General features: G+C 34.3%; 1 protein-coding gene across 1 annotated transcript; it reads right to left on the reverse strand.

Annotated features, from left to right (window-relative positions):
• Positions 1–1,716: 1,716 nt before the first annotated feature.
• On the reverse strand, positions 1,717–9,780 carry LOC128994637 (lipopolysaccharide-induced tumor necrosis factor-alpha factor homolog). Its single transcript, XM_054419318.1, has 6 exons — positions 9,636–9,780; positions 7,179–7,309; positions 6,368–6,463; positions 4,733–4,886; positions 3,666–3,770; positions 1,717–3,626 (listed from the first exon to the last, which is right to left on the reverse strand). The coding sequence occupies exons 2-5, from the start codon at positions 7,303–7,305 to the stop codon at positions 3,668–3,670; spliced, it is 480 nt and encodes a 159-aa protein (XP_054275293.1). The 5' UTR covers positions 7,306–7,309; positions 9,636–9,780; the 3' UTR covers positions 1,717–3,626; positions 3,666–3,667.
• Between the last annotated feature and the right edge of the window lie 5,827 nt (positions 9,781–15,607).

The raw sequence follows: 15,607 nt of genomic DNA on the forward strand, positions 1-15,607 counted from the left end.
AGATGATAGCTGTCGGCTGTCGAATTGATAAGCGTCACTTGGCCTTGAGAATGAGCCGCTACCCACCACCCCCCTCCACTCGGATGCCGGACTGTACTTGCTTGAAAACCGTCAGATATTTCTGCCGCTCCCTGTACTAGTATAAATGATTGCTTTTAATAATAAAGTATAGTAATTAAAATAAAAGTGTAGGATGTTGGCGTAAAATGGCACCAAAACCATAAGTATAAGGACAGTTTGAAAATGTTAAATAATAGTATGATGTAATACCAGTAACAACAAAATTTAATGATCAGATTTTAAAAATTTCAAAGGAGTTGCATTTATTTTTTTTAGTAAAGAAAATGTCCAATGGGGAATGGCTTTAGCTCAAATTTCAGGTTATTACTAGATCCCAAAACAATGAACACTTGTTTGGGTTTATAAAAATGACTACAATGATGTACACAAATGATTTTGTATTTTAATGAGTTTTGAGAAGCTAGTTCCATCTTAGCAGCCAGAGAGTACTCTCATCATGCACAGGCAAAAGCCCATCATGTGATAATTTTTATATTCCCATTTTGTAATGCTGCTATTATCATTGTCCAATTCCGTACAATGATTTTATTTGATTTGGAAAACGTTTTAGTTTATGATTTCAGTTCAGTTTTAATTTAGCAGTTTAATTAGAAATGATGCTCACATAAGTGTATTCTAAAGCAAACAGCTTTTTGACGACATTGTTTCCTATTGTAAAGTGTAAGGTGAACAGTCAGCAAAGGTAACAAACGATGAATCTGATAGGGAAAAAACACCTCAATTGTAACAAGGCTTCACCTGAAACTGGCAAAGATCCTTTCTGATAGACTAATATTCTAAAAGCAGAATCGATGAGATTTGTTCAGGTGGAAAAGAGTGTTTAATTAGTAGGTATTGTGTAAAATGATTATTTTAGCAGCACTTTTACTCGTACCGGTAATCATATGGATGTTCATGGATTAATCTAGAAAAATCGAGGTGATAAGTCTGCCTCTGTACCGCGACCGGTGATAGTAGCTTTAAATGTTTTTGTACGTTATGTCTGTGAATTTGTTTAAATGTTTGAGTACCTAATCATTGAAAGAGAGCCGATTTGCAAACTATGGAAACATAAGAAAACCATAATTTTTTTTATAATTTATCGTTATTATGAACAACATAATGCGGCTATGAGTGGAAAACATTTGTAGAACACACTAAAAAACAAGATCAGCTTTTGAAAAATTATAATGTAATTAAAAGAAATGTTGATTATATCAAACTGCTATGTACATCGTGAGTTTTCCATAATCTTTTAGTCGCCTCTTTTAAGGTCATTGGAAATTATGACTGTTATTCTTAATAACGCCTGTAATACATCGCAATTGCTCGAATTCGAGAAACAGGTACACTAGTATGTCTTATTTATGGAAATATTTTTGTAAAAATGTAACCAGACAAGTTGAAATTTGCTTAGTCTGTAGGTTTGCTGTGTGGTGGGGGCATTTGGTTTTAGTTTCTTTCCCACCTGAGAACGGGATTAGATTCTGAAACGTCGTGACAACTTTGTTCTATACCAAGGAAAATAACTGTAATAATCTATTCGTTAATTGACAAAATATTTAAATTAACTGTAATTGCAACAGTTTAGGTCTTCTAATGAGTTGAAGTTTATATTCTTGGTAAATAAATAAAAAGCAAAAACATTGTGATTGTAATACATTTATTCTTTGGAAGTAATAAACATGAAAGGTGCTACAATATACAAAACAGTTAACTCGAAATTTAACTGAAAGAGTTAGGAACTACTTATGGTACTTATATTTAGTAACGGATCTATTATGCTTCTTCTTGAAACTAAAATTAACAAAGAACAAGTTGTAAAGAAATTCCAAAACATGTTAAACCTTTCTTTGAAATCGTTCATGACCCAAATATTTTTGAGTCAATAACAAAAAGCACCTAACTTGTAGTGATTCCAAATAATTCGTCACTAACTGTTATAAAAGTATTTTTTTAATCGTTGACTAGACTACAAAAATTGAGCTGTAAACATTTTAACCGTCTAGCAGTTGTCTATTCTGACAAACTAGAAAAAAAATAGACTTCCAATTACAAAGATCATTTTCAAGAGTTGTATTAACTAACTACTTAAATAAATTACATTCTTCCAACTAAAGCCAAAACAGCAAAGATTCCATGTGAAACACTTTTTAAACAATCTTTGTTTGGCGACATTTGTTTGATCTTTGACTATCAGTTTAGGTAACTAATTAAAATGAGCAACCTTATAATAGTAACTTAACAATTAGCGATTATGAGCATTAAGCAATATTGAGAACCTTAGTGAACTAGCCAGATGTGTCCAAGCTGCCACGTGAAATATCAACATTGAATTCCAATAACATAGATAATTCACAATTACACAACCAAGTTTGAATAGTTTCCAAAGAATGGAATGTGCCTAAGTACAACCTTAACAATAAAATAAAAAATACTGTTTTAATTTATGGGTATAATGCATATCCTATATAATTCCCCAACTTTCCCCATACTTAATAAAAACACAAAGCAGTTTTCAATATGTCAATAAGCCAAAAAGAATACAACAAAAAGCAAATCTATACAAAACCTATAACATTCAATAGATAAGTAGGTATCAATAAGTGAATATTTTACCTATATATGGTACCAGTACTACTAAATAATAAATCAATATTCATTGAAAACTAATAAGAATAATATGCTTTAAGTCAACAAATCATCATAATAATACTGTAAGCAAATTAGTATAAGCTTTGGAAGAGTCAAGTAGACAAGAGATAAGCTTCAAGCTTTTAATAAAAAACAAAAAAATAGGGGGGGGGAATGTAAAAAAAAAATATAAAAAATTACACCTTGTTTTATCAATTTACAATCGCAATTGTTCTTTTTCAAAATGATGTCCAAGAATCAGTGACCAAGAAAATTACACTATACTGTACTATAATAACTTACTGTAATTCATTTCGTATAGCCATTCATATTAATGTGATAGTCAACTCCAATACTTGGTTAAGAAAAGTGAAGTCTGCCACTCAAAAGCTTTTTTTTTGTTCACCGCTCTTTAAAATTCATTGGTATGTGATGATTATACATCAGTTTTTATGAAGATTGTTTAATATTCTAGCCTGTTTGGGACTGGCTATACCTATTTGGTGTTAAACAGTTTTCTGAAGTATGTAGATGGTAATACATTTCTGGCCAATGAATCTTCTATCAGATCATTATTTCCAAAGCATTAATTGATTCAAGCTTATCCAAAGGACTTTATTATTAGTTATGCATAAAACTACTTCTAAATCAATTATTCATTACCAGAACAAAAGCATATTGTTTACAAGTTACATTTAATTAGTCCTGCATCTATATTTTGCTAACGATTACAAAATACATCCTACCCCACTCCTAAGAGTTGGTTAAAAGTAAGACCAAGAAAAACACCTTGGCAGTCATCGTTTCAACTTAGGCACTTAGGCCTATCGTATAAAAACTACAATACAAAATGGAGGACAGATGATCGTTTTGGAACGTTTTGCAACAAAGTAACTTAGCATATATCACATTGCTTTCGCCCAACCATGTAGGCTTACGGTTCATCACATAGCTTTCACCCAACCATGTAGGCTTACGGTTCGTAAGTACCAAGGTGTGCCTTGCACTTAGGACAAGTATGGACTACGAGACTCATGGAATCCATACAGTACGGAATACAGGAGCATAAGCAGCATCTGAAAATAACAGTAAAGGATTAGTTATACTATGATATAGATTTTGAATCCATATTCTACTAAGTATCTGTTGTGTATATTTATGAGGCTTGCGATTGAAAAGAAAAAGATAGACAGACAATGACAGGCCAATCGTTACTCAGGACTTGAGAAAATGGTACGGGGAATATAAGTTGGAGGGATGTGATTTTAAGGTACATTAACAGTAAACCAAGATAAAAAAGGATCATGAAAAAAGAGATCAGATTAAGGGTAGTTGAAAACAGCTTAGGTGGGTCAATACAGAGAGCAAAACTAAGACTGTATTGACACAAAAACGTGAGAAGTTATTATTTCTAGCAAAACGTAGTTGACAATGGAGGAAAGGGCGTATGGATATAAGATGATTCACTGGGGAATAGAGGAATGAGAGTGTAGATGGTGGAGGAAGAGAAAAGGAGAAGATTTGGAAACACCTTCTTGACTTCCCAATCCAAAGGGAGGGAAACAGAATGCATGAACGTACTGTTACAAATGAAAAGTTTTGTTTGTGAATTTTCATAGACATTTTAGACAGGAAATAAAAATACTTCACTCTTAATTTAGGATTGCTGTTCAGTACTAAATTGTCAAAACCTTACTTATAGTCATTGAAAGCTTTGCTACCCACCAAACAGTTTAGACCATTTCTAAAGAAAACCATTGAAAAATTGCCCATGAAAATGAATAGATGCTACTAAAATCATCATGTTTTGTTACAAAATTACAAACTGTAGAGACTTTTCAGTTTTCACATAGTATTATTTAACACATTCACTGCTAATGATATGTAATACTTTTATATATGGCTAAAAAACATAAATATTAACATGATCATGTGTGTGGAGTGCTAATATATCTTTAATTAAATAAATTATATTTTATATACCTGCTAATATACTGATGCAGTGAGCGTGTTAAAGAAAATTAAGTAAAGAAGTTACCCAACAAAGCAGAGGCCGAGGCAAATCAGATGAGCGAGAGTTTTGGACTTTTTCACAGTCATCGTCTTGATCGTAGAGTTGCAGTTTGGGCACGTTGTTCTAAGCGGCTGGCGACCGACGAGTAAAGGGGTAACTCCCACTACTACTGTATTACCTGTGCAGATAATCATTTATAATAATTTACGAACCACAATTTTCAGTTAATTGTAAAAATGTGACTAAGTGTTTTTGCAAAAATCTATACATCAGTTATTAACTAAAAGCTTTGACTATTAATACAACAACAAAAGGTGGAATCATTGGACTATTAGAACTTAGAAAAACAGCATTTTTTATTCACAGCCCTTTGTTGAAGAGGATGTTCTTATGGGATTGAGTTCCAGTTCATTTAGGGTAGTATGTAGCTTATCAGAGATAGTTGAAGAAGTTTAGGGAAAAAAATATCACATAGCCAATTGATTTTTAATCCTATAGTAGGATGCAATTCCACGGTTTTTACTATTTATATGTTATATCGATTCCTGCTTACTGACACAATAATCCAGGCTTCGATTCCCATTGGATTAAATTCATTGACTTCATTGTACTACTCACAATGTCAACATAGTTTTATTACCAAACAGTTTCTCTGTTACCTTTTTTCAAGAGGTTGGCAGCCTCTTTTATCTTGCACTTGCTCGTCCACATATGCCACAGAGGCCAGTGCGTGGAACGTATTCAGTAATCTAGGACTGAGCCGGTACAGTACAGTACTGATTTTTGACCGAGCCTAGCTAAGGCCTCTTTTATGCACGTTATGCACGGCGTTTTCCGTCGGGCGGAATCTATCAGAATATATCGGGCTTTCCGTCGGTGAGTGTTTTAGCATGGGATCAAATGGGACCCTTTTATGCACAACGGAATCTCCGTCGCGTTTCAGAATTCCGTCGGAGGCCGACGGAGGACTTAGACTCCGCCGAGTTTCGGCGTTTCGTGGAGCGTGTTTTTACATAGGTTCAAATGGAACCCTTTTATGCAACTGCGTTTTCCGTCGGGCGGAATGTAGTGCTGCCAACCTACCCCACGCTCTGTCATCCACAGTATTGAAATCACCTACGGTAATCATAGTAAATAGAATATCATTATTCATTCTAATTGGTTGAAGAGTACAAATAATGTGATGTAATTAGGGAAAAAATTACTGCATGAGAATTAATTACATTTTTGTTTAAATCCGCGGAATAATACAAACTTACTGTTTCGTAACAACTTCTCAAACTTTTCCCCATCATTTCGCAGCAACCCATATAGGTTTGTGAAAGCCCCATCCACCCTACGACTTTCATTAACCGGGTGTACAGCCCATCTCCTTCGCCGTCGTCTATTTCTCTTCATGTACAAATAAGTATAGACCAATACACAAGGATCCATCTTGGGTCACTGACGATGGCAAAATGAACGAAGTTGGTAGCACTAAACACCCCCACCACGGGCATCAGCGGATTCCGCTCGGCGGCGAAACTGCATAAAAGGAACATTGATTCCACCCGACGATTTCGCCCGACCGAAAACGCCGTGCATAAAAGAGGCCTAAGGGATTGTATTCTATACAACGTACTTATAGGCAATAAACAACTTGAATGTGATTCCACTCACCTCCAGTGACTTGTATAGGCTGAGGATATTGTGGAACGGACAGATACAAAGATTGGCCGGCCTGTTGGGGCGTCTCATGAATTACTGGCGTCGGCTCTGAACAAACACATTTAATATAGGCAATTATTGTCTCAGAAACATAGAATAAGGAAACTCCCCATGAAGATGCCTGAAAATATCATGGTTACGTTAGAGCTAATTTTAGTACTTTTTTTGTACTGATTGATTCCTACTATGAAGTTTCCAGACAGTAAGCTGATGCCTATTTTACTAGAATGTTTCATTGAGGTTGTTTACGTTGTCACAATAGTAATCCTAGTGTTGTAGGCCTAAGTTATTAACCTCAACATTTTGAAAAAATTTGTATGACGGCCTTACAATTTTTGTTAATAAAACTTCTATCTCAAAATTGAATGTTAGTTCAATATAGGTATTTATAAATGTCTTGGGTCAAAAGTTACCATGTATTGGGAAAATTTACCTTTCAAAAATTAAAATTGTTTAACTAGGCCTGCATATGATAAGTGTACGTTGTCCTTTCTATGTTAACTCTACTAATAGAATATTAATATTATAGGACTTCAAATAACGTTTATTAAATTAAAATTAAAAATCCCAAGTAAGACCCGTAAAGTATAAAAACCATCCCTTAAATCTCCTTGTGATTAAGTAATTAAGCTGTAAACTATGCCAATTATATTGATACTTAAGTGTATCTGTTACATTTATAAATTTGACCATGACCAAATCTGTACATAAAAAACTGATAATTTTTCACCGTTACATTTTACCGTATATTTGAAGTACTTACGGTATTGATAAGGTGGTGCCTGAGTAGCATCGCCATAAGGGTTGTATGGTGGTTGGGCATCATAAGGTGGAGGGGGAGCTGTAGGTAGAGGAGCTGTCGGAGCAGGTTCGTATCCTTGTTTACCCATTTTGCTGAAAAATACATTCAAAGTTATAAAAAATTGTTTTAAAACCCCTGTTAATGCATCTAGCCTATCTAATCAACCACAAAACAAGTTATTGGTGAACATTTCTACTTAATGTCCACAAAATGTTCATGTTTACTTAATAACATCGGCTTGCATGATCACAATGTCTAAATTCATCTCAAGGACAGACTTCGTGAATAGACAAAAGATTAAAAAATGAATTCAAAATGTCTTCGGTCCATTAATTAAATTAAATTAAGCTTATCTATACAAGTTTTGTTGTTTTAAGGTTCCATACAATTCCAATCAGATTCGAATGAGAGATATTAGGAACTAAACTTACTTATTTATTAATACAATTTAATACTAAGGTGTGAGTCATACCTTGTCCTGTAACTGTGCGCACGCAGTTGGATATTGTACATTTTTTCTGTAGGCCTTCTTGTTTTTGTATCATATAAATAACTTTGTTTGTATGTTAGTAGGCTATGTATCCGTGTTATCTAAACTTTTGACGACCTTTTCGATGCTACAGTTTTAATGTTCGTACAAAATCTGAAGATGAGGAATTAAGTCAGACTTTAAATGCGTCATCCATGATCATACAGGATTACTCTGGCAGTAAGTTAACTTAAGTTACTCTTGTTATTTCATAACTTTTAGGCCTATAGATTTTCAATGATTCGGAGACAAAACAACTATGTAGTCAAAGTATATTTTGATGGAGATTGATATCAAAGTTTCCCTGCGTTTGAAAGGGGTTAGATCTTCACTCCCACGACACGCACAAACCTGTCCTGGATCTTTTTGAGTCTATGGATCAGGCCAAGTTGGTAGGGGAACCAAACGACACTTCTAAATTCCAGCACAGTTTGCACCAGAGAAGTAAACACCATGGCTTCAACACTTCTTCAAACCTCTCCTTGAAGTTATTGATGAATTCCAGCATCCGAGACGCCTTTGACACAATTGAATTTATGTGATCACTAGGGCTGAGGTTGCTTGTCAGGATTACTCCCAGATCGCGGACAAATTCAACCCTCTCCAATGTAGATCCGTCCAGTCTATAGTCGAAGCAGATGAATGAAAACAAAAAATGAAATGTGATTATCTGACAATTTTGGGTTTCAACTTCATGCAGTTCTGGGCACACCATTCACAGATCCTCAGCAAGCAGGTTTGCAGTCTATGGCAGTCTTTAATGGAAGTGACAGAGGAGTAGATTTTGATATCATCGGTGAAAAGCAGACATTCAGCATCAGGGATAGTTCTATCAATGATATTGTTTAAGAAGATAGAATAAGAGAAATGGACCAAGATGGGACTCCTGACGAAGCATGAAACGGCTGAGAGATAGCACCGGAATATTTCACCGTAAGCATGCGATCCACAAGGTATGATTTGAACCATCGCAGGAGACCACTTGAAAATCCATAAGCTTGTAGTTTTGCAATTAGGTGAGCATGGTTTACAGTGTCGAAGGCTTTGGAAAAGTTAAAATAGATGCTGTCTACCTGATAACCGACACGAAAGGGAAGAGCGAATAAAATGGTTATATGTCAAAAGATTTGTCTCAATAGATCTTCCACGGTTGAACCCGTGCTGTTCGTTTCTCAATATGCTCCTGCAGCTGAAACTGATTTGGTCAATTGAGGACTAAGGATTCACAAACCTTCCCCAGTGTAGATTGGATGATTTATTGGTGTGTAAGATAGTTACTGACATCGGCTATTTCGAAAGACTTTGGAATGGGAACTATAAAGCTGGTTTTAAGACTTTGAGGGAAAACACCCAGGCTTAGGAGACTGTTAAACCTGACAGTTAAATGAGGTGCAAGTAAGTTGCTGCAGTGTTTCAGAACAAGTGGAGGGATGTTGTCAGACCCGGTGCCTTTACTTGGGTCAAGGGAAGGTAGTTTCTTCCTGACCTCGGATTTAAGGAGCACACAGTCTGATAAGCTGATGATCCTTCTAACTCATAGGCTAGTGAGTGAGGTGTTTGACAGACTTTGGCCTTTACTATGACTTAGACCTATACTAACTTAGCCGAAATGGAATCAAGCTGAACAATTGTATAGTCCTTTGGCCTCCAGGGCTTAGGTTACATCACTTTTCTTAGTAATTTAGGCCTAGATTGTTTGTTAGTTAATAGTATTGGTAAGGATACAAGTACTGTATTTTAATGTCAGAACCAGAACCGGTGGTGTTCAGATCTGGAAATGAAATCCTATGATTTAACTTAAATATTTTTTTAAGGGAGAAAAATGCTAAGTTATAAGTTTAAACAAGTATCCATACTGCAAATCGATAAGATGAGTATATTTGACTTACCCAATCGGTTTCTTGCTGATGGGACAGTTAAAAGGAATTAGGCACAAGATTATCTTTCTCAGTGACTCATTCAAGGTTTCTGAGAAGCAGACGCAGACATTAGACAGCAGACTAAGCGAATTAGCAGACAAAAGTCCTTCGAAATGTCATAACATCCTTCTGTCGTCACAAGACATAACTACAAACAAGCAGTACTTACCAACATAACGTAATAAATTCCTTGGAATCTCGAATCGGCTTGATGTTTTACCATTGACTATTACACTATTGTTTATATAGTCAATGGTGTTACACATCACTAATTAATAATTACTAATTAATTTATTCTAAACCCAATATTCATCCTATGAGTTATTAAAGGCGGCCGTGGTTATTTAAGGGTGTACGATACACCGTATACAGTATGTAAATTATAACTTTCAATGTAAAGTATTTTACCATACTCTATGGTTGTATTGCTGAAAAAATGTTACACCATTTACCAATATCATATCATAATATAACCTCAAACTTAGTCCAAATTGAAATTGTTATCAGAGCAGAGCAAAGGAGAGATTTTCTGTTTTATTTTGGTTTTAAAGCTACTGTACTATTATTAATTAGCCTTAACCTATTTCTGGATTGTTGAAAATTTATTTAATCCTCTCAGTTTGGTAAAATTTAGGGATCATGAATCCCATTTAGTTTGTCGTAAAGTGGGATTTCTTTAGGTCAAGCATAGACTGGGACAGGGATACTAAATTTATATTAAAAACCTTTGCCTGACTAAGACTAATGTGAATCTTTAATATGGTTCTTTGCCCAGGATTATTATGAGTTGTATAAAGATAATTTTAATTTTAACCTTACAAGTAAGTATCTCAGTAGTCCTATATAGGCTAACTTAATAGGCTAATTCTATAAGTTACATTGTATCATAGGTCCTATTTCCCATTCGCTTATAACAAGGAGACGATCTTCTTCTAAGTTTAGATATTCTATCAGAATGAGGAGGTTTTTGTTGCTGATTTTACATCTCCTTCAAAGCAGTTTGTCCTGTAAATTTCATAAATAATAGAGCTAACTTAGGACGTGTTCAAATCATTTTCTGATCATGGATTGGGGGGCGAACAGTAGAGGTAGCCTACCTCACAGTTCCGCAGAGATCCAACCATATGTTATCGGGTGAATAACGATACATATTTACTTATCGGTTTGATATTAACACCGGTAAGCTTATTGAATTGAATCGAGTAGGCCTACCATAAATTAACTTATCATACTAATATTATAAATGTAAAAGTTTGTTTGAAGTTCAACCACGCATTAACTTAACTGCTGGTCGGATTGGGTTGACAATTGGTATGATGATAGCTCACATTCCCGATTAACGTTAGACACATTCTTATCTCAAAAATCCGCCCCAGTGGCCCTAGAGTTTCCTATGCTAACCGTATGAGTGTGTCATATTTAAAAGGAATTAAAGAATTTTGCCAGCTGTTTCAATTACACAAGTTGGTTATATGAATTATTCAATAGCATTAAAAGGTTAGCCTATAACTTAAGGTTTACCAACAGGGTCCAACACTATTGATTCTTTTTGCATTTATGACAACTGCTAATATGAACCAAGCAGCAACAAAAAGCTATGAGAACTTTAACTTACTTTTTTCTATTGTTTAGGTGCAGTGGTAGAACATTATGGCTATGGTAGATTTGCTATGGTACAGTATGTACAGTATACAGTGCTATGGTATATGGTAACTTATACAGTAAATTTTAGTAAACCAAATTTTCTTAAAACGTACGTGTCCTCTCCCATTCAAACACAATGCTTGAGTATAACTGCATTAAGCATTTTATACTTTTACGTCAAACTTGTAGGAAGGTCGGGTACTCTGCTAGTGCCCTATAAATAAAAACTAGGTATAACAAAAACAGTACTGTAACAAAGCTTTTCTTTTTTTTCATAGCCTACTTTGTACTTTTCATTAGGTCATAATATAATTTGTTTTTGGTCAGATATTGATACTTAATTTATTAGATAGGCCAATGAATAAAAACGTCTACAAAATCATAAATCAATTTTATGCTTAAATTTGGGGGGATAAATAAACAATATTTTGTAACTGAATATACTTAACTTTATTTGTAACTGAACTGTGATATACTGAATCGGATACCGGTTACCCTAAATAACATCGATATTCATCGTTATTTATCCGATTAGATATCATTGGTTCTCTGCGGAACTGAACCTGACAGCAGTTACCTATGTTTGTATTTTTCCAAAAAGATAGCATTGATTTGAATAGCAACATATTTTAGCATCCACATAAGACTACACTAGCCTAAATACCATCAAAAGACTAAACTTAAATGTTTTCTATATGGTGTTAAAGGTATTATCGATCGAGCAACTAAACGCCCATGTACTACATTCCGTCAGCGGAGAAGTGGTTGGTGGGAACTACACGTATTACAGCTTGATGTACAAAGGCCCTATCACATTATATTTGTATTCAAGGTAAGAAGTAAACTTTGGAACATTTTAGAAATAGCTGTGATGTTTTTCTGCTGTTAAACACAATACACTAAAAATAAATCTATTAATTAGGGCCTAAGCCTACTATGAAAGAACAGTTTTATCAAATATTTTCTATTTTCAGCTTTGGTGATGCAGATCTCTATGTGTCCCAATTTGTGAATAAACCATCGTTTGAACCAGATAATTACTGTTTACAATCTTCCACTTGTGGGCTGGATGTTGTTCACATACCAAAAAGGTTAGTTTTATTTTGTGTTTACTTACATAAGTTAATACATCCATACCCAAGAGTTATTTTGTTTATTAATCTGCAAAAGATATTTTTCCTACGCCAGTGGCATATTTTAAGTAAGTCAACCTGGAATTTTGTTAAGCCCTTTTTCCAAGAGTTTTTGGTATTATTTGGATGCAACTAATTTAAGAGAGATTTTTTTGCCGGGAACCAAAAATAATTTAAAGAAAAAAACATTTAGAAAGAACATACTTAAATTGACTTACTGTCCAATTTTGACATGATTACGATTAGCGGCCTTTGAGTTCTGCTTCCCAGAAGACAGCGATGTCGGCGAGGGTTGAGTTGAATGCGCCGCCGCCGCTATACTCCGCCAAGTAGGTATACAGCGTGCGAGGGTGTTTATGTTAGGTTGGGTTATCATAAATATGATTGTAGGACTTTCCTCGTTTTGTTATGAATTGAACAATACCAGATGAGTCATACTTTCGCCCGTAAAATTTCTCAGATAAAGGTGGTGACAGGTGATGCGCACGCTCCGTCAAAAACCAGGCCTTGGCCTACTTGGAGGGATTTGGCGTGTGAAAGTATGACTCATCTGGTATCGTTCAATTCATAACAAAACGAGGAAAGTCCTACAAACATATTATGATAACGCATCCTAACGTAACCGCCGCAGCGCGCTGTATAAGGGTGGCTTTCGGATAATATCAATAAAGTACCTAGTTTTTTTATCGCTATTTAAAGGAAAAGCGACCCAAACCCATTAGGATAGAGTTTTGTAGAATTGAACCGGTCCGTCCCCCACTGAAGTTTAAAAAAACTAATTTTGTATAAAAAAGTTTTTCTTCAGATTTTTTCTCTTGTTCTATAAATCTTTGTAGGCTATAGGCTAATAAACACTAAACATAAATCTATTTTAGCCTTAACGTTAAATAAAAGGGGTTTTAAGTGTCAAGAAACAACAAGGTATACTTGTCCAGTTACTGTAGGCTAATTATTTACTTTTCCTTTTTCCTTACTGGTACCATATAACTTATATTGTTTTGTAGACTGCAATACTAAAATAAAGTGAATAGAATTCATGTAGCTGCTTGGATTTGGTTTAAATTGACTTTCTTGTGCAGAAATACTTCTAAACGTTATGCAACATTTCTTTTATTTGTCTCTTCCTTGCAAAACATATTTATCCTCTCAGGGATCATTTAAATATGTCTTAAATTGGAATTGCATTTCAGCTTCAAAAGACCAGTTGGTATAGCTGTTTACGGACATCCGTCGTACGAAGTTAGCGAGTATTACTTAGAAGTAGTTTATAGACAAAGCAAGGATATTTACGTTTTTGAAGAGGACGAGGAAGATCAAGAAGGATATTTTGGACAGGAACAGAAAATAGATAGAGAAGAAGGTGATCAAATCACAGAAGAGGTAGGGTAACCATAACGCACACTAATAAAATTCCTCCCCTCCTGTTGTCATTGTATGTACTATAAATAAGGGACCTCCATTGATTTAAGATACCGTACTTAGTTATAAAGCCATTTAGGTGTTATTTTAATTGTAAACAATTAAATATTGAACTTACAGTAGCCTACAATAAATTACTTATTACTTAGGCCTAGCCTGACTTACAAAATACCTTTAACCCGAATTTTCCGATAGTCTAAAAAAAGTAAAATAAAATAATTTATTAAATACTAAGTTAAACGTTACCTAGATAAAATGCATATGTGGCATTAACAGGTTTCTCGTCCATTAATTATAATCTTGATCTATATTTGCACGGTAAAATAAAAACTTCATCTAGACTTAACATATAGGCCTAGTTAGAAAAAAATATTCATACAACAAAACATAGACAAATACTACAACAACATAAATTACAATGTTCTTATCTAGGGACGTTCCGATACTTCCGAGAGGTATCAATACTTTCTTTCAATATTCAGAATAACGAAGTTAGCGAGTATTACTTAGAAGTAGTTTATAGACAAAGCAAGGATATTTACGTTTTTGAAGAGGACGAGGAAGATCAAGAAGGATATTTTGGACAGGAACAGAAAATAGATAGAGAAGAAGGTGATCAAATCACAGAAGAGGTAGGGTAACCATAACGCACACTAATAAAATTCCTCCCCTCCTGTTGTCATTGTATGTACTATAAATAAGGGACCTCCATTGATTTAAGATACCGTAATTAGTTATAAAGCCATTTAGGTGTTATTTTAATTGTAAACAATTAAATATTGAACTTACAGTAGCCTACAATAAATTACTTATTACTTAGGCCTAGCCTGACTTACAAAATACCTTTAACCCGAATTTTCCGATAGTCTAAAAAAAGTAAAATAAAATAATTTATTAAATACTAAGTTAAACGTTACCTAGATAAAATGCATATGTGGCATTAACAGGTTTCTCGTCCATTAATTATAATCTTGATCTATATTTGCACGGTAAAATAAAAACTTCATCTAGACTTAACATATAGGCCTAGTTAGAAAAAAATATTCATACAACAAAACATAGACAAATACTACAACAACATAAATTACAATGTTCTTATCTAGGGACGTTCCGATACTTCCGAGAGGTATCAATACTTTCTTTCAATATTCAGAATAACGAAGTTAGCGAGTATTACTTAGAAGTAGTTTATAGACAAAGCAAGGATATTTACGTTTTTGAAGAGGACGAGGAAGATCAAGAAGGATATTTTGGACAGGAACAGAAAATAGATAGAGAAGAAGGTGATCAAATCACAGAAGAGGTAGGGTAACCATAACGCACACTAATAAAATTCCTCCCCTCCTGTTGTCATTGTATGTACTATAAATAAGGGACCTCCATTGATTTAAGATACCGTAATTAGTTATAAAGCCATTTAGGTGTTATTTTAATTGTAAACAATTAAATATTGAACTTACAGTAGCCTACAATAAATTACTTATTACTTAGGCCTAGCCTGACTTACAAAATACCTTTAACCCGAATTTTCCGATAGTCTAAAAAAAGTAAAATAAAATAATTTATTAAATACTAAGTTAAACGTTACCTAGATAAAATGCATATGTGGCATTAACAGGTTTCTCGTCCATTAATTATAATCTTGATCTATATTTGCACGGTAAAATAAAAACTTCATCTAGACTTAACATATAGGCCTAGTTAGAAAAAAATATTCATACAACAAAACATAGACAAATACTACAA

This window comes from Macrosteles quadrilineatus, unplaced genomic scaffold, assembly GCF_028750875.1.
Source record: "Macrosteles quadrilineatus isolate MER2022 unplaced genomic scaffold, UCM_ALF_1.0 Scaffold_5__1_contigs__length_97177068, whole genome shotgun sequence".
NCBI classification, from domain to species: Eukaryota; Metazoa; Arthropoda; class Insecta; order Hemiptera; family Cicadellidae; genus Macrosteles; species Macrosteles quadrilineatus.

Coding starts and splice junctions, on each gene's coding strand:
- LOC128994637 (XM_054419318.1), bottom strand. CDS start 7,305: ATGGGTAAACAAGGATACGAACCTGCTCCGACAGCTCCTCTACCTACA. Junction 6,464..7,178: donor GGCACCACCTTATCAATACC/GTAAGTACTTCA, acceptor GTGTTTGTTCAG/AGCCGACGCCAGTAATTCAT. Junction 4,887..6,367: donor GCCTATACAAGTCACTGGAG/GTGAGTGGAATC, acceptor TTATCTGCACAG/GTAATACAGTAGTAGTGGGA.